Source organism: Varroa destructor, unplaced genomic scaffold (assembly GCF_002443255.2).
Source record: "Varroa destructor unplaced genomic scaffold, Vdes_3.0 BEIS01000004.1, whole genome shotgun sequence".
Classification (NCBI taxonomy): domain Eukaryota; kingdom Metazoa; phylum Arthropoda; class Arachnida; order Mesostigmata; family Varroidae; genus Varroa; species Varroa destructor.
The window spans coordinates 50,506,346-50,524,677 of NW_019211457.1; the positions used below are offsets into that span (position 1 = coordinate 50,506,346).

Sequence of the window (18,332 nt, forward strand, 5' to 3'; positions counted from 1 at the left end):
TAAAGCTCATCAAGAATTTACTAAGCTTTAAACGAACATCGGAAAGATATATATATATATATATTATATATTTTTTATACATTTTAATAACATTATATATATATATATATATATATATATGTTATTAAAATGAGGAAAGAAATCCAGTATATTTGAGTCAGGATCTGTAGGTGTAATGTCAGTGCCGTAATACTGTTAGTAAATGTATCTTTTAATGCTGAGGCACTCAGAAGTCACTTCAAAGCGCGCGGGCTAGTTCTGGAAAGCTTAAGTAAAACACAAGTAATGTGACTAGCGACTGGTTACGTAGTAGGTTACCAATAAGTAAAATTAAAATTACAACTTTTGCCGTTGCCTTAGTGGTACGTAAAGGTTCTGGGCAATTTTGCTGAAGTCTTCTAGTTAATCTTTTAATCGCACAAACAAAACCTGTATTCGGATAGCACAACTCCCAAAAAAATTATATGAAACACTTGACCCCGAAAAATCTTATCCAATATCGTGTATCAGAGATTACATAACCGCCGGAAGCAGGTTCTAGAATTAAATCCATCTAACATGGATCGAACATGGAACCTGATGGTTGGACCTGATCCTCCCTCCCTCATATATCACTTTGTGCTAGCCCGGATGTTATAATATTACTATGAGCTGGTGAAACGCAATGGTAGATGTGGCCGGATCAGCTCGCTAAGTTTATCGCGATTGGACACCCCAACACGCCAGACTAGCTAGGTCAATGGCGGAATGCAAAATGCGACCCCACTTACACTGTGAACGCAACCCAGTTGCCTCGTCTGCCCATCTGTGAATCTAGTTGGTCTTACCTTTTCAAATTTTGTTGGGGAAACATATCGCTATTTTTTTCGTAATTCCATGACAAACAGATGCCCGTAAAAAGCCTCTGAGTTCACTTGCTAATAAGGCTTTAATGTCTGAATAAAATCTACTGGAATAACCTTATGTTAATCCAATGAGCCACAAATATTCATTCCACTGCTAATCGTAAGTAACAATTAAAATTTGCGAAATATTATCACCTAAAACAGGCAATAATAGCTAGAAGATAACAATTCTAATATTAGGGAATTCTACAAATTATATTTGTGCAGATCTCAAAGTTATATGCGCCTGCCTTGAGTTAGCGGGAACTACGCTCTACATACATCTATGTACATGTGTTTAAGAATATAACAGACATTTTATAAAATCTTAGGGAAATAATAAAGCCACGGCTGACTTCAACTTCCCCTTAAATTTATTTACTCGTTTAATATACGCTGCTGAAAACTATTGTATAATATCCCTCATGATATATCCGCAGTACAAACATATGTTACCAAATCATTTACTTATAACATCTCGCCCCAAGCTCAATACGCAAGTGTCCTTCATTGATCACACTAATAGCAAATTCTCTTTCTTCACTCATTGTGTTTACTACTCGTATCCGACATTTTAATAATTGTTTTGTTCTTATCTTCTTTGACAGTTTTGTCTTCCCAATGCTTTGTTCTGACCGTCGCTTGTCAACTTTTGTTTCACGACTACGTGTAAATCTCGCGTTTATTCAGTTTCCCCACCTCGCCCACGTCACTAATCAGCCATTAGTATAACACAGCATTGACGCTCCTGTCATATCCGGTTCAACTGCGGCCTAAGAATAGACTGCTTTTAGCAGAGGCATCTACATACAATTATCTGTTGTCCTTATTGTCGACCCCCGTATATCTGAGGATCCTGGTGAAGGTATTTTCACGTAACACCATCTAATATAGTTGTCCCAAATAATCACTTCCTTCGTCTCTCTGATGCTTACTGATGCGTTCATTCAGTTGATTGTTTCTGTTTGAAAATAGAACAACTCCGTCACTGCAGACTACTCTGAATGCTCTGCTTCAGTGAAATTGACAGCGAGTCTGTAAATAAAATGTATACCAGCTGCGGACTACACATTTTCCTCGACACATCCTAAACCTATTTCGCTTTTTAACTGCCAGTCAGCTACTCATAAAAAGTAGTACCAAGTTAAATGTTAAACCACATTCAGCCTAGCTCAAAGTTATTCAGACTTGGAACCACAATCCATATTACCAGGCCTGAACAACCCACTCCTTTTCCGCAGTCTAGTACTGACATTAGCAAAACAGTAGGTAACAGGTCCGTGAGCGAAACAGCTTGATAGTTCTAACAGACAGAGGTCAACCAAAACATTTTCAAAAAAAATTTACACGTTTTATAAAAAGAATATTTGCTAAACATGGATCTTAGAAATGGCGACGGTTAGGAACGCTTCCTCTATGTTAGGCCGCAGCCGATGGCCTAGCCTACATTTCTTTCCCTTTATTAAATTTACGTCCCTTCTGGTACAAAAGCTGCAATAGAGACAAGGGCTGTATGCCTTGCCATGACCAACTTATACAATAATCTATCGAGCTCAGCGTTTTAATTATTGAATAAAAATATTTTTAGCTGGGCTGGATAGATGCACTTTCCGAATCTCTAGACGCAAGGCGGAAGTTTGCGATATAAAAACGTTGAAGTATTACAATATACCAGATTGAGGTGAACTGCTTCATGCATGCTAGTTCATGCATAGGCTTTGCGCAACACTTCTGTTTAGTGATGTACCCACCAATTGTTCTTTGGTCAGCGCTTGCATTTTACTACTACTACAGATGCGCTTGTTGCGTAGGGTCGCATGGTATGGAAAAACTCCGGTTTTCACTAACTACTGAATCGTGACCATGATGTATAGATCACAGCCATTACTCGCACAACTCTACCAGAGCACCGAGATGAACTACGAGCTGTTTAGAATTATCGATGAGATTCGAATAAATGCAACGATTTATAGGCTGATCAATGAAGTTTCTACCGTAGTAGGTCATCACTATTTTTTTTTTATATATTTATAGCACGCAACACTACCATTAATGAACATACATAAGGTCATTATTACACTATTAGTTGTAGACAAATAACTTACACACAGTCGATCTATATATTGGATAAGTGTAAACAATAATAAGCAATAGTCTAGAATTTTATTTTGTAGTGTCAGCTTAATGGCGTTTACGGATATTCTGACAAAAAAAAACTGACAAGTCGAAGGTACCTCGAAAAGAAAAGATCTCAATTCATTTGCTTTTAATAGGTCACTTTTCATCAGCACAGGTCACCGCGCAAACAAAAACACAGTACCAAGACGTACATAGTTCGTCAGGGGGGAAACAGCATATCTTTGCTGGTGATACCACACTTACGCACGCAGTTGAAGTCCATGCCGGAATCCTCGTACAGGTTTACGAGGCAGATTGTACCGATATTGTGCATGATATATCAAGTTCGTAGGTTAATGCCGTCGAAATTAATGCGAGTTCAAACTGCCCTATGATTACTGTCATAGTTGCATACAAATATGGGCGCAATCAGACCGACAACGGCTGGTATTGGATAGGTGATTAGTTGTTTGTATTCGCTGCTGTTACCGTCAGTTCAATATAGTAAGCTGCTCAAAGGACTCGCCCAGTTGCCTAAGCACAATGCCCATTGGTGAAGCCATTGCAGTCGCCCGGTCCTGGGGGCTAATCGATTTAGTGCGGAAAAAGCGCGAGCGGAGCGATGCGTGTACAAAAACGGCAAAAAGCGGGATGACAACGCCACAAAAATAAACCGCTAAATTGCCCACATATATCACAATCAAATACGCGCCAGCCAACGAGACGATCAAGAAAAGCAGAGGATGGCCGCGTGTTACCGTGTGAACTAATGCCTGTGAGGTTTCCAGAAGCTTGAGTCCACCTATGATGGCTGCTACAGACATGAGCGATACTAAAAAGTCAAACGTATAGAATATTCCCAAGGGAACGAAAAAGACTAAGAGCACAACTAGGTAGTTGGCCTGGAAATAAAGTAGGTTGCCAAGCACTTTGTTGGCCCAAGCGTCGGTATTCTGGATGTTCGGTACTTCAAATCGGCCAGTTGCAGCGACGAACTCTTCGATCGGTCGAAACGATGGCACCCCAGTGGTCATCGACGATGGTGCTTCGCGTGTTCCTTTCCCTGACATTGTGAAACAATCGTAAACACGCGGTTATTTAACAATTCGATTCTCTTGATCGTCCAACTATTACTATTACCAGATAAGTAGCCGTAAAGGTTACTGCCCTGCCTGCAGTCTTCGTTTTTTGTTCGATCCGACCAGCAATTTTGTAGTCGAAACAGATTTGCAGGTAGAGTGTCGAGTACTAATAATTCGCAGAACTGCTGGATCTACTGGGCGATTAAAAAGCGCGGGGCGATTTTACTGGTTGATTTCCGAAAACGACTTTATCGCGGACTGTGCGTATGTAGCCGTCTTTGAGGCACACTACATCGCATCGGTCCCTCACCCAAAGATAGCGATTCACGAAGCACCAAATCGTACTTAAATTATTTCTTTTCTTTAAAAAATAAATGCGAGAGTAACTTACTTTGGTGTCTGTCAAATTCATTATAAGACAAGGTCAAGGGTCCTAGATGCTAAGATTCACTACCAGCACATAACTAATAAAAACGACATTTACCACGCTACCATTTAGATACCAGATGCTATTCCATGCTACCATTTAGCGCTTCTGAACATGTCAGTACTATAGTAGAACAGACTGGCCTCTCTTTTGTTTGATTACAGTCGCAAATGATTCAATTGATTTTTCCCACCCAGCGTCAACACTAGTTAGCCCAGATCGAGGTTTTGACTATAGAACTAGCTCGAGTCGCTCAAAAGAAAAGAGATACAGAAGTTAAACATTCAGCTTTTTCACCCTTTTAAAGCTCGAAACTAGGGTTTTATCCGTAAGCTGAATCCTCTATCCTTCTCTCCATTCATATAGAATATATGATTAGGCATGTTTCAACTGTGTATGTTCTCAACTAATTGAGATTATTTTTTCTAAAAACAAAGGGTAATCGTGAATGTTGGTTTTTATTCACGTCAACAGCTTTTTGATTTTCGAGACAGGGCCCATTGAAGCATATGTCTATTATCGACCTTTATTTTAAAGGAACCTTAAAGCAGTGTCTGCCCGTTTGACGAACAGAGGCAGAATGATAGTGATTCTTTAATAGCAAATTTTTGCAAAAAAGAATGACTCAGTCGATTTTTTAGACTTAATTAATAGATGCAGCCATTTCAATTGCGTGGAGTAATGGGCTAAGAAAACGCTGATAGAGTTTTACTAGATGGAGCGCTTTCAATGATCCTTCTTCAAAGTCATCCAACCAACAGCTTCTGTTTGGAGTTGTGCGAGTTCTGTGATTAAATGCCAATAAATTAATTCTACTGATTAATTTTACCTGGCTAGGATGTGTTTACTCCTAAATAAGATCGGTGGCTTTTTTTGGTACACACCAGGATTTGCTACAGATAAAAAAAATTAATTAGCGAATATGCTATTGATTTGCCTCAATCTCGCGGAGACCTACTCTATAAAAAAACAGATTTCATAAAGGGTCGATAGTAAACTATTCCGCTGGATAGGTTTGATTTTGTAAAACCGAAGTAAGGCAGTTACGTTCTCTGGTTAAATCATATTGTCAAAGACGCCATGTTGTCAAGCAGTAGCTGAATTTGAATTAGTATATTTCAATTTCAGGTGATTATTATTGGATTAAACTTTAGATATTCATTCATCATACGAAAGATAGGATATTTTAAAATTAGTTTTTGTTATGATGCTGTGTCTAGCTTACTCTGCTTTTAACCTAGGTGTCGTCAGGCATTCTGCCTTATTCACTAGACGGAGTCGTAAAGTAACAGTGATGTGGCATCACCAGAATGTGTATTCCCGATATCAAAGTCTTTTAAAATAGTGAACGTATTTTTACATCTATTTAGAACAGCAACAAAATAGCATGCAATATGTGATACTCTTGAAAGAACAGCCAGGATGGACCGTCGGTCGACTGATACAAAATTCCAACATCAGTCAAACCTCTTGAAAATAGTCGAATAGATTCCTAAGTAATCTCTAGCGATAGGCTCATTAAAATAAAGATTAATATAAAAACTCGCTGATTTAAAAAAAAAACACGTAGCTCACACTGTAGTTGAAAACTTGTTACGCTACAATACAACTTCGATTCTGTCACTGCATGCATACAGTTTAGTAGAATAAAATTAACTGGCTATCTTCGACTAATAAATATTCACGCCCAAATTTGTTTAGGGCAGCATAAAAAAAATCATACGGTTTTCTCTTATCTCTAAAGCTGTTTACCGCCATCATAAGCCTTGAAGGCGCTGATTCGCTTGTTATGCTGTCGCGCACATTGACACCTCAACAGTTATCTTGCGCTGTTTTCAACGAAATCATTAGCATGTAATCACTTGCCGAGCCGAATATATGCATTTTACTGCCAAATGCTATGAAGTCTTTGTTATTGCTCATGCCATATCTGAAAAATGACAATGACCTGGTCGTATGCACCGTCGGTTGAATTATAACGAGCCGCATTTAGTTGGTACTGTCTGTTAGGTCCCGTCTATACCACATATAATATATTATTGTTATTTATAAACACCATGCTAGACGATTTGTTAAATCATTGATTTCTTCTATCATTGCTTCCTGTCAAGTCGTTTATGACATTGGCAGTAACAAAAACGATTCTACCCGCAACTGACGATTTTATTAGATTTAAGGGATAGGGTGCGCTGTAGATCTGTAATCTGTTTCACGTTCCATCTACTGTTATCTTGCAATAAATTGACCAATGCTCTAGACAAGTAAAAAAAACATTTAAAAGATTACTACATGCAAGAGGAACACATCGGATGGATCCAACTGTAAATACGTAAATTGAACGCTTCATTCCAGCACCTTGTTCTCTTCGAACTAAACATTTTCTATAATTATTCAGACGATGGCCAGCGTGTCGACAAAAGACATTAGACAAAAAAAAGCTCAGCACATTTTGTCCTTAGGCAAACCATCTAGAGTAGACATGATCTCAGACGTTCTACATATTGATATCGGAAGGGCAGTCAGTAGTTATGAAAGGATATATAGGGGAGACCTCGAAATTTTACCCTGATTTTGAACTCTTAAGTGATAGGAAAGCTTTTAAGCATTGTACTACAGATATATATTTCAGGAATACTGTCATAACTGTTTGCGCAATTGCCACTGACTTTTTATTTTCCGATTGCTAGGTTGGCTAATATCATCATCTTCTACCAGAATTATTATTATTATTATCATTAACGAAATTATATCAACGAAACTAAATCAACGGAAAGCTCAGAATGTTATCCATTGTCACTTAATAAACAAATTGATGTTTTTGATCAGCCAGCGTAAGAGCTCAACATGTGTTTGCCTTCTTTTTCCTTTGCGTGGTTTATCAAAGTTCATTTTTCGGTAATTATTCTCTAGTTCCACGATAAAAGGAGCAAAAACTTAACTACAGCAACGAACACAACACCTCATTTTTCGACGAGACCCTTCAGTCTAATAACGTATCAGCCTCGTTTCCCTTCAAGGCGGTCGTCAAAGGCTAACCAGCTGTTTAGCTGAGCGTTTTGATTTTTTTTTACCTTTTCGCTTCAAAAAATAGAATGCGCGTTTAGCCTAGCTCAATACCTGTAGCTGTTCGCTGTTTCTTAGTGCCATCTTTGAATAGGTAAGGGTCCTTTCCCAACTCCAATGACGCTGACCGCACTAGCAGCAGGAGATACCTCTGTGGGAGCAGTTTTGTCCAGCACGTTCGTTAGCGACTGATAAGTCCAGCGGAGAGTGCGGGAGGCATTAGGAGTCGTCACAGACAATGGTGGACATCTGTCGCGTCAGTCACGCTGTTTGTAGCTAAAGTACTTTATGCACTACAACTATTGCAATTGCGGATACATCATTAGACTGGTAAAGCGCGCGGTAATCTTATTAGACTCAGGAAGACTCACAATTATCCAGTAAATAATTGTGATTCTGATGAAAACATGCCTTTGTCGCTTGTCGGATCTACTTTCGTGAGTGAGCGTCGCTATTTATCATCTTTATTATAGCAGGAATTGTCATATCGATACGTTTCGCATAATTACGATTGAAAATATACTTAGGAAATAACACTTGGATCGTAACAAATACATGCGTTTTTTGTTTTCACAAATCTCTATCTATCAAGTATCAGTTTTTAATCATTTTGTTAGCTTGTCGTCAAGCACTGAGATATAACCATATAAAACATGCTCAAGATCAGAAATAATAGGAGCTACGGCGACTGACTACTGTATAAAATATATGTTAAAGCTTATACACATGTATTTAACCTAAGTTACAACGAAACAAACGGGCATAGTACTGATATCAGCATCATGGAGAGTCCTGTCCAGAGTCTCCTGCCGGTTCATCTCTTTCGGTGGTGGCTCGACAGACATTTTAAAACGTGCTCAAAAACAGACTGCCGAACGTGAATGCCAAGGTACGCCTGAAAATGCTGCAACTATGCCAGCTTCCGTGGATCGTCGAGAAAATGGTCAGCCGAACATGGCAGCATACCTTTATGATAATCATAAAAGACTGCATAATTATCTACGAATTTCGCTTACTGAACGCTGCTCATTTCGTTGTAAGTAAAAGTTCTCTTAAAAATCTTCAAAATCAAGTGATTATCCCTTACCGTATGCTGTTAGATCATATATACAGATAATTGGTGCATAAATAGTGCGTAGATATTAAATGATACGGCAGCTGAGTTTCATAAAACTTTCTTATTTTGTATGCTTTAATTGAGTCATAGGTTGAATATGAATAATGAAATATTGTACGTCCTGTCAATAAACTTGCCATTCACGAAGATATAGTAGCGTTGGACGAAATGAACCAGGAAATCGATATCAATATAAGGCAAATGTCACGCATGGTATACTCTCTACACGAACTGCTTGTGGTAAATCTATTGTAACGACCGAGTTATAATAACAAATCCACCATTATACAAATTAACACCGTTATTATATAAACTGATAGTATACCGTACTAGCATTACATATCAGTATGTAGTGACGTTATTAGTTTTTTTTTTTTTTCGTTTTCAATTTCAGGTCGATACTGCATGCCGAAGAACGGGATATCGTTAACGCCACGGGACAAACTTCTCACAACGTACGAGCTATTATACCTTATAGATATTTTCGCTAACCTTGGTATAACCGCAGTGCGGCTGACGGGCGGAGAACCACTGCTACGAAAAGATCTGGTCCATATCATACGTCATATACACACCAACCACCCGCAAATACGCAAGATCGGTTCGTATTCAAGCTCGCAACGGTCGAATATTGTCTACTTTAAAATATCATGAGAGTTCACTTTTTCCAGAAATCCTATATTTCCATGCTGGACTTCTTACGCGTAAGTTATGCTTCGTAATCTGGCATCACGGCCAAAAAAATTTTATCGGCAGTTACTGGACGTAAAACTTGAACATATATTTTAAGGTCTCACCACAAATGGATTAGCGTTAGACCGTAATTTAGACAGTCTTATCCAGGCCGGGTTGACCCACGTGAATATCAGTTTGGATTCACTTGTGCCCACTAAGTTTGAAGAGATCACTCGCAGGAAAGGGTTCGAGAAAATACTACGAGCAATATTTAATGCCCAACAACGCTTGCCCACCAAGGTCAGTCAGCTAGCATTTGTTTGATTCGGATCCTACTATCAATTAGAATAATGATATTTATGCTTGTCTGTGACTCTTGTCCTTTGCATACCTCGAAAGCTTCTTCTTACCTCCTACTACCTATGTAAGGAGCCTTCTCGTATTTTTAAAACTTTTAAGAGCATCCATTAGAACTAATGTGAGACGAAAATCCTGACAAATATTATCTAACGACGATTAACCAACCATGCACCGCTTCTCGACATTTCGTGCAATGCTTTCTTAAACCAAGCGTAATTTGTCCTACGTAACGTCCATGTCCCGATATGCTAAAAAATCACTTTCAGCTTTTTTAGCAAATTTGCCTATTCTTTTCCATTTAAGGTGAACTGTGTCGTCATACGGGATTTCAACGAAGACGAAGTGCCTGCATTTGTCGAGATGACAAAAGACCACGTCAGTACTTGTTGTACTCAGTAACTAGTTTCTAATGTTACCCGACGTAGGTGCCCATACAGGGAAAAAATTAGAACGTAGTTACTATATTTTTTAAAGCGGCAGTTAGTAACGGCCTAATCAGGACAAATGAAGTGACATCAGCTAATAAATACCATAATTTAATATACATCTTATATATACAATTAATTTTAGAAGTGAAAGATCGATTCTTAGTCAACCAAAAAACGCCACAGAGCTCCTGTATGTAACCATCTACAGCTTGATTGAATATCCAAAAATATCTTGACATGTTTCTGCATTCAAGCCGATAAGGCCCTACGCGTTAAAACATATAGCAATCGAACACAATAACCAAAAATACACACAAAACATGTGTTCGCTTGTCCAAAACGAATGGCATAACAAATAGCTGATAAACAAATTTTATTACCTCTTATATCAGATCCAGTCCCTCGTTGACGTAAAACGTTGTTTCAACCTTCGCTTAGTTATGATTGGGGCGGGCAGAGATAAAAAGTTGTTCTGATAAACCTTTACCGACCAGTAAACCTATTACAAAAAGCATAAATGCAAAAAACACGTTGTATGCGGTTCTTTACATTTTTTTCGTTTAAGGATCTGGAGGTGCGTTTCATTGAATATATGCCGTTTGATGGAAATCGATGGAGCTTTGAAAAACTAGTCCCTCAGAAGGAGCTCGAGAAGCGAATCCATCGAAGCGTTCCAGACGTACACCCGTTACCTTTAGAGCCTCACCATACTGCAAAGGTTGACGTTCAGTTATGTCGTAATAATAGACTTCATGGATATATTTGATATGCCCGAAAATAGACGCTAATTTACACGTTTTCCGATTTAGCTCTTTACATCGCCAGCTCACCGTGGTCGCTGGGGTTTTATTTCATCAATGTCTCAGGTATAGTATTAACCCTTGATCGATCTTTATTAGCCGTATCAAGAAAACACTTTTAAAACATGGATGCTTAATGCTCTGTTTTATTCATAAAATAAAATATTATAGTGAATATAATGCATTATCATAAGTACTACATTGTTATAATAGATTTGCGCGAGTCGTAAATAGCAAGTGGGCAATGTAATTTGTAGACACAATGAAATCCGATCGCGCTTAGCTGCGTTCCATTACGCTTAAAAATTTGATGGGGATCGCAAGAGCTTGCCAAAATACCGAAGGTACATTGACATTACGTGCGGCCCGACATCTTTCTTAGGGTGCAGTTGCATTTGTTAACTAACAGATGTTGCGTAGCTACTAGTAAACAACATTTAGGTTTGGTAATATTGATCAAATAAGAAACAGTAGACACCTACAGCACACAGCATCAGCTTGTGCTTCCACCTACATTTGCTTTAAAACATTTCTTATGTTTATCATAGGTTTCTTGACTTTCGCTTTTCGAGTGATAGATGGTCAATTGGGCCTTTATTGTGGTTACTATAGGCTTTCTGCTCATCGTGCAATCGCCTGCGCTTAACGGCAGACGGTGTCTTGAAGTCGTGTCTTTTTTCGGCAAAATCTGACGACCTGTCGCTCAGAGATGTTCTCAGAAAGCAGTACGATTTCCAGCAAACTACCTGCGAAGACTATACTGAACAACACATTTCCACTAACATTAGCCATATAACACGTCTGCCTGGACTACTGGGCGATAATTTGCGCAAACTCGATGAACTATTGCAACACAAGGTTAGTAGCCGTTAAGTGCTCTAAAAATCAGCCATTAGGCGTTTTTCTCTTCGTTTTCAGCTTACAAGTGCTGTCATGTTCTTTCAGAATATAAATATTATACAAAATATTATATAGAAAAATATATAATAATAATAATTCTTCGAGACGCACTCTATACTAATAAGATCAAAGAAAATTCTTTACCTAAACAATACGAAATTCACTGCTTGGTTAGTTATAGGAGCGTATAAAGTTAAACCCTAACGTGACGCCGGTTCTCTTTAGATTCGAACGCACCTTCGTAAGAAGCATTTTAGCCACGGAGGATCGGATGTGACGAACTTGCACAAAAATGACAACCGACCTATGATCACAATTGGGGGATAACCCGGAGGCACCCATTTTCCTGCATTGATTCATCTGAACTCGCTGTCTATCATCGTTAAATTTTGTGAGGAAGGCCACTATCTCAATAAGGTTGCCACCTGTGTAAACACTTCAGTTGTTGATTTTGGTTAGTTCTGCGGTCATCACTAAAGCGATCCGTTAATTTCAGAAACATCCCCTATCAAGTTAATGGTTGAGTAATACGTACTTAGAGAACGAAGAAGAGAATAGTTCGATCGAATCTACAAGCTTTTGATCGTTGATGCATCGATACCTAGGCCAAGGTGTTATTTTATCAACGAGTTATCGGATGGTTTTGTTCCATGTATAGCAAACTCATGGGCAATAAGCTGAACAATCTCGGACGGGGCAAGCTATATACAAATGGCTGAAAAGTTCATATGGCATAAGTAGATCGCCAAGCTTAATCGATGACATGTATGAATGTTCCTGACGAAATCAGATACAAATTTTGATCTTTAAAAAGGCTGCTCGTGCCTGCCGAAAGGGTGGCATCTTCCATCATATCTTATGAAAAAAGCTACATTTTTACAAAAACCTTCGCAAAAATTTTCATTTTAGAAATCTTGAAGCCACAATAGCGCTAAGATTTTATCTGCTTCTTTTTATATAACGAAACCGTCCAATCCCTTACACCAAGATGCGAAACTATATTGAAGTACTTCATAATTAAACATCCTTTTGTTTACATTTAACTTTTAAAAAGTCTTCTAATTCCCCACAAACGCCTGATCCAAGTTTTTTACTCAGTTTGGTTCGCTCAAGAGAATTTCTAGGTGAGGTAGTTTATTTACATAGTCGCCATAAAGCTGTTGCTATTTATCGGTGCTACGTTCGAAGTCGTATTCGAAAGAAGCAAACAAAAGTTGGTGCTGACTTTTCGACTGGACGAACTCACATTATTTGGTTGAAGAGCCCAAAAGGGTTCTCGACGTATCGGATGAAAGCGGTCGAATCGATCTGTATTGCCGAAGCACATGTCAATGTTTTGAAATTTGGGTGCTTTGGAAGGCCAAATAATATAACGTAAAGAGTCGTGTAGTGGCGTTCGGTCAGCGTCTCCAAAATATACTAAATGGACCAACTAAACTAACTATTGGGCTTTGACGAAGATGTTATAGCTTATTCATCACCCAATTCCACCTTATTCTGTTTTGTTTTCCGCTGGGCCTAGTTTAGGTCAACATCAAATCCAAGCTAAATATATCCTAGCGATCTTTACACGTATGTACACCACGAATGTCTTTTTTCAGTAAATATGTCCCAAGTTCGACAGACAGTGAACGAAAATAGTAGACAATACTTTATCCAATAAGTGCTCCTGAGTTACCCGTTATATTTTGTCAAAGCTATGTGAAAAATTGGTACGAGTTTATTGTGGACCATATATGGAACTGATAGGTATGGTCGTCATTTTGAAAATGTAGTGCATATTCATGCATTCAGATGGTTTGCATCTATATGTAATTCTTTAACGTGACTATACTTCTTATATTGGGTAAATTTCCTACACAAAGAGCTTCACCTGCTGCAGAAGAAAGTGCTTTGATTGATCTACTATTTATCGTATACAGTATGTAAACCAACTTGCGATTTGGTCAATAAGTCACCTAAGTAGCCAAAAGAGAATGGATACATAATTTGTTCCTACGGAAGGCACCACGTCGACAGGAAGAACAGTAGTGACTGGAGCATATGTTACTAATTATTCTTCCCTTAAATAAAAAAGTCTTTGGCTTAACGTACATAGGGAAGCCAATAAACATAGCGATTTTCTAAACACAGATGAAGTGCAGATCCGCAAACTGAAATTTGCATAAAATTCTTACACAGCAGAAGCTGTATAAAGCCCTGACTACACACTGCCTTAAATGATGTGTTATTGTATACGGTCTGACAACTATCTCCTCCAATGTTTTCCTTATCAGTGTGATTAAATAAAAAAACACATTTCGGACACCGTTTTCTATTTATCTGTAGACCTAACTTCTAGCAAATCAAAGACGTAATCATGATATCTTTCTCAGTCAGACAAGCGTCAGTGGGTGTAAACATCTTAGTTACTTATTCTATGTTTGGATAGAATATTAGTACCTCAGGCGTTGTTCGCTTCTAAAACTCAGCTATATACTGAATACATACCATGTGAGAAACACATTTTATTGCATTAACGAATAAATAAAATGTCTAGTAATAAACGCCACAGTATTTACAGGACTGTTTAAGTAGTTTCGCAACTATACCATTTACATCTGCAGATTACCTTACTTGTATGAAAGTTCATATATACAAAAATGTTCTCATTTCTTCAAATTTCACAGCAGTGGGTCAACCCCACGCCTCGGTCTTAGCATAGTGAAGTGCCAGCTTTCCGTTTGTAGAATACACTTCAAAAAGAGTGGATAGCTTTTCGTCGAGAGGTGGAGCAAAGGCTTGATTGACGTAAAAGAAAAGCGACTCATTTGGATTTAATTGTAAAATTTGTTTTACGCGTATCTGAAAAGATGAAATTAAAACAAATATGTTATTACATGTATCATATTTTGATGCCCGTTGTCAAGGGTTAGCCGTGTAATCTTCAAAAGGCTACAAAATAAGCAATGGATGCTCACCATTCTGTAAGTGTTAAGTAATACATAATTAAGTTCGAACTCTATCTTTATCTTTTTTAGTCGGCAGTTACAAATTAAAAAATCGTAATTTTTGTTAAGAACGAGTTATCAGGACGCGACGCACAAGCTGCCCTATCAAACATTCTTTTATATGCTGATATAACATTTTTCCCGAAAACATGTATCGGTATATCGACTTGCAATACTTGTGATCAATTTAGGAGTTATGGATTCACTACGTGATAAAAATGTAGGCAATAACGTATACCCTGATGATAGTCTGACTTGCACACTTTCATGACTGTCTTAGTCCGCAGTACAACTTTGGAACAGACGAAAATTAGCTTGACAGCTTTGAAACCAGTAAATAGAAACATTCCCTGCATTTCGGTACCTACAACTATTAGAAATTTTTCAAATATGCTCTGTCAAAATATAATATTCAGTTGATTGGCACGTAAAATAATTCAGGCGATATCTCTAACCATCAATTGGGCAACTGTCAGCTCAGATCGAACGTTCCATTTGGACCTTCTGAGAATTGGCGCATCACCAGTCGCTTTCAAGAGGACGTCAACTTTTTCTGGTACCTCCTGCCTCGGCACAATCGCATCCTGTAATAGGATTCATCGAACCAAACACGAATGGGTGAAAATGGTTTTGCTCATAAATAGTTAGCAAAACTTATTCCTTCGTAATCTGTTTATTTTTAGATTTGTAATTTCTAACGTTTGGTACAATACGTTTTGTCTAAATGTGTTAAGCGACATGTTATATTACTGTACTAAACAGTATTTAAAATCATGTTGACCTCTCTATTACATGACTATGCTGTATGTCTTTCTCCACATAAATTTATTTTTTTCAAATTAGTTCTTTAGTTATATTTTTACTGGTCCCAATGTACGCTTAAATTCTTGCCTTTTTATAATTTTTGGCAAATAAAAAATTTACAAAGATTCGAATATAGTTAACTGATCTATATATTCAATTGATAAGGACTTTTTGCTAGAAAAATTACTTAAATAGCATCAAATAGTACATTGGGTTTTTCGCTACAAACAGCTGATTGTAACAAAGGAGGCAGCTGTGTTATTAACTCAATATACTCAAAAACTGATACCACTAACCTCCATAGTTTCCCAAAACTTGTTCAACAAACGGCTTTCTTCTATGGGCCACTGCGATACAGCCTCACAGTCACTAGCTAAGGTAACGTCTCGCAAATTACAAATGTCAGAAAACTACTTTCAAAAACACAAATTTTTAAATGATGACAGGGTATTCTAACTGTTACAAAAAATGACTACAGTTTGCTACTGGATTAACATCAGGCCTGTCACATTCAGCAATTGAACGAATACTCTTTAGCGCGTTCTGTTGTCCTGGACTGGCAAACAAATAAGTTTGTGGTACGAATTTCTCGTTGTGGATCGCTCTTAATCAGCTGATTGTGATACCTTTGTGAATCAAAAAAAGAAGACATAGACGACTGAGTTTAAGTTAAAGAAATACTATGTGCTCATGGATCACGTAGAACAACGCGCAGGAGTAATTAGTGAGCCATTAAAAAAATTATAAATCACATATTGTGCTTTTATTGTGTCCAGGTAAGGTGGCGGAAACTACTATTATTGCCTCGTTTTAAAGAAAATGTTTCGTGTGATCCCAGAGTCCTAACTCGTCGTAATAAAACTTTGCAAACTTTGTCAATTGGTAGGACGTACGCAAGTACCGCTATATTCATGATGAAGCTGCGCACGAGCATAAATAGTTTACTTTGTACTGAAAAAAGCTTAGTCTCCAAAAGTCTAACTGAAGCTGATTTTATTGTTAATTGCTATAAAGCGCTACATTTCAAAATAAATTTACAGCAGTTGTGAGTATCGGCAGCACTCCAGAATTACTATCTTTGTGTTATTTGTTCTTTTGTTAACAAACGATTTAGTTATAAATATTGTATGCTTCTAAATCAATTTTTATTAGAAACAGGAAGAACACGGGGAAAGTTCTTGAAAGGTATTGCGTTCAGTGAGTTAAAATGAGTAATCAAGTACTTAACCACTGTTATCGATTAGTTTTTTAGATGAATATGTATGCCACTGTAAGAACAAGTTAGCTCATAATAGCTCAAAATGCTTATTAATAAATGTTCTTTTTGTTATTTTTTAAAATTGCGGTCACTATCTTCAGAAACTTAAACTGCATGTGCGTATTAAAAGGCAAACATTTCGAGTGTTGCTAAGAGCCCCCAAAGGTGCAACGGCCTAACGACAGGAGAACCAATTAACGCAGCCCAAAAGTCTCCGACCGGTTTGAAAAAACTTTGGAAAGTTCGAGAGCCTATATCTCACGTCTGTTGAGGTGGCTAACGATACGCAAATTGTTGCATAAAGAGCGGCTTTATCTATACAATACATCTGTAACAGACGCACTCCAACACCACATAACTCCTATTATACTATGTTAGATCGTGACAATATTAGTAAGTATCTTCATTCAGATGTGTTTATTAACTAATATCAGAATAAGACAGTTTACATTTCATGTTATAAACGTTTGAATTGATGGCGAACAACTCAATAGTCTGCTCCATGCACTTAAGCAAATATTTGCGCACTTCTTCATCATCATGCCTAACACGCTTGCTTCTAGTCGTATATGGGCAATATTCCTCGTGCAGGCACCTGCTCTTTAACTATATTCCATATACTGGCATGAGGCCCGGTGATTGCGACGGCCACTCCACTAGATTTCGTCGACTTATTCATCTGTATAGCAACTCCCCGTCCACGAATCCACACACGATTAGTGTGTAGTGTGGCGACGCTCCGTCTTGTCGAAAAAAGTATCGTATTGCTATTGCAGCCGTGACAGAATGATGTCCCGCAGTCTACGCAGGCATAAGTCTTTCGTAAAGGCTAAATAAAAAACAAACAGATTTGATCAGTGCTTTATACGAAACAGCCGGCCAAGCCGATACCCAGCTGGTTCATTCATTGTTCACGCGGAAATTTCTGTTGCATAATGGACACAATTTTGCCTGTTTAAAGCACCTAAAAGTTCAAAATGAGGTTCATCAATCAACGTGTCAAGTATACTGGCTTTTATCTACAGCGCCATTACCAAGTTTTGAAGACAAATTCGGAATAACCGTGATACAAGTTCCACATTATGCGACGCATGGGTGTTCCCAAAAATATTTGGCTTGAGTAAAGCTCTGCGTGTGGACGTTTCGGGGTTTTCAACAATCCTTCTAACTAAAATTTTATTCGCCGTTGTCGTGTGTACCACGACATCCACTTGCCATTCTCCGTAAAAAAGAATGGCAAATAAATCTGGTAGCTTCGCTCATTGCATCGACTGTTTGCCTTGACTGCGGCGTGGTTCCAAATATTTGAATCTACTCCTTTCATGCTCGGCTTTTGTTTGACGATCTACTTCCTTTCATTATAGGCCAAGTCCATCTAAAAATAATTGACATACACAACTTAGACAACGTAGTACAACAGGGATAG

General features: G+C 38.1%; 2 protein-coding genes and 1 long non-coding RNA gene across 4 annotated transcripts; 1 reads left to right on the top strand and 2 right to left on the bottom strand.

Moving 5' to 3' along the window:
- Positions 1–1,236: 1,236 nt before the first annotated feature.
- Positions 1,237–7,755, bottom strand: LOC147756323 (uncharacterized). The gene is made up of 2 exons (XR_015327084.1): positions 7,629–7,755; positions 1,237–4,065 (listed from the first exon to the last, which is right to left on the bottom strand). It is a non-coding gene; the product is annotated as an uncharacterized LOC147756323 (long non-coding RNA).
- Positions 7,756–7,874: 119 nt separating this feature from the next.
- LOC111249994 (uncharacterized) lies at positions 7,875–14,161 on the top strand. 2 transcript variants are annotated; one of them, XM_022804543.2, is made up of 9 exons: positions 7,875–8,015; positions 8,317–8,610; positions 9,086–9,292; positions 9,482–9,666; positions 10,030–10,101; positions 10,720–10,872; positions 10,964–11,020; positions 11,567–11,812; positions 12,080–14,161. In XM_022804543.2, exons 1-9 carry the CDS (start codon positions 7,982–7,984, stop codon positions 12,179–12,181), a joined length of 1,350 nt encoding a protein of 449 aa, XP_022660278.1. In that variant the 5' UTR covers positions 7,875–7,981; the 3' UTR covers positions 12,182–14,161. The 2 variants fall into 2 exon arrangements, with proteins under 2 accessions (XP_022660278.1, XP_086844177.1); XM_086988051.1 differs by lacking the exon at positions 12,080–14,161 and having other exon boundaries at positions 11,533–11,784.
- A 187-nt stretch (positions 14,162–14,348) lies between these two features.
- On the bottom strand, positions 14,349–16,088 carry Atg12 (Autophagy-related 12). The gene is made up of 3 exons (XM_022804553.2): positions 15,945–16,088; positions 15,300–15,428; positions 14,349–14,698 (listed from the first exon to the last, which is right to left on the bottom strand). Exons 1-3 carry the CDS (start codon positions 15,948–15,950, stop codon positions 14,531–14,533), a joined length of 303 nt encoding a protein of 100 aa, XP_022660288.1. The 5' UTR covers positions 15,951–16,088; the 3' UTR covers positions 14,349–14,530.
- Between the last annotated feature and the right edge of the window lie 2,244 nt (positions 16,089–18,332).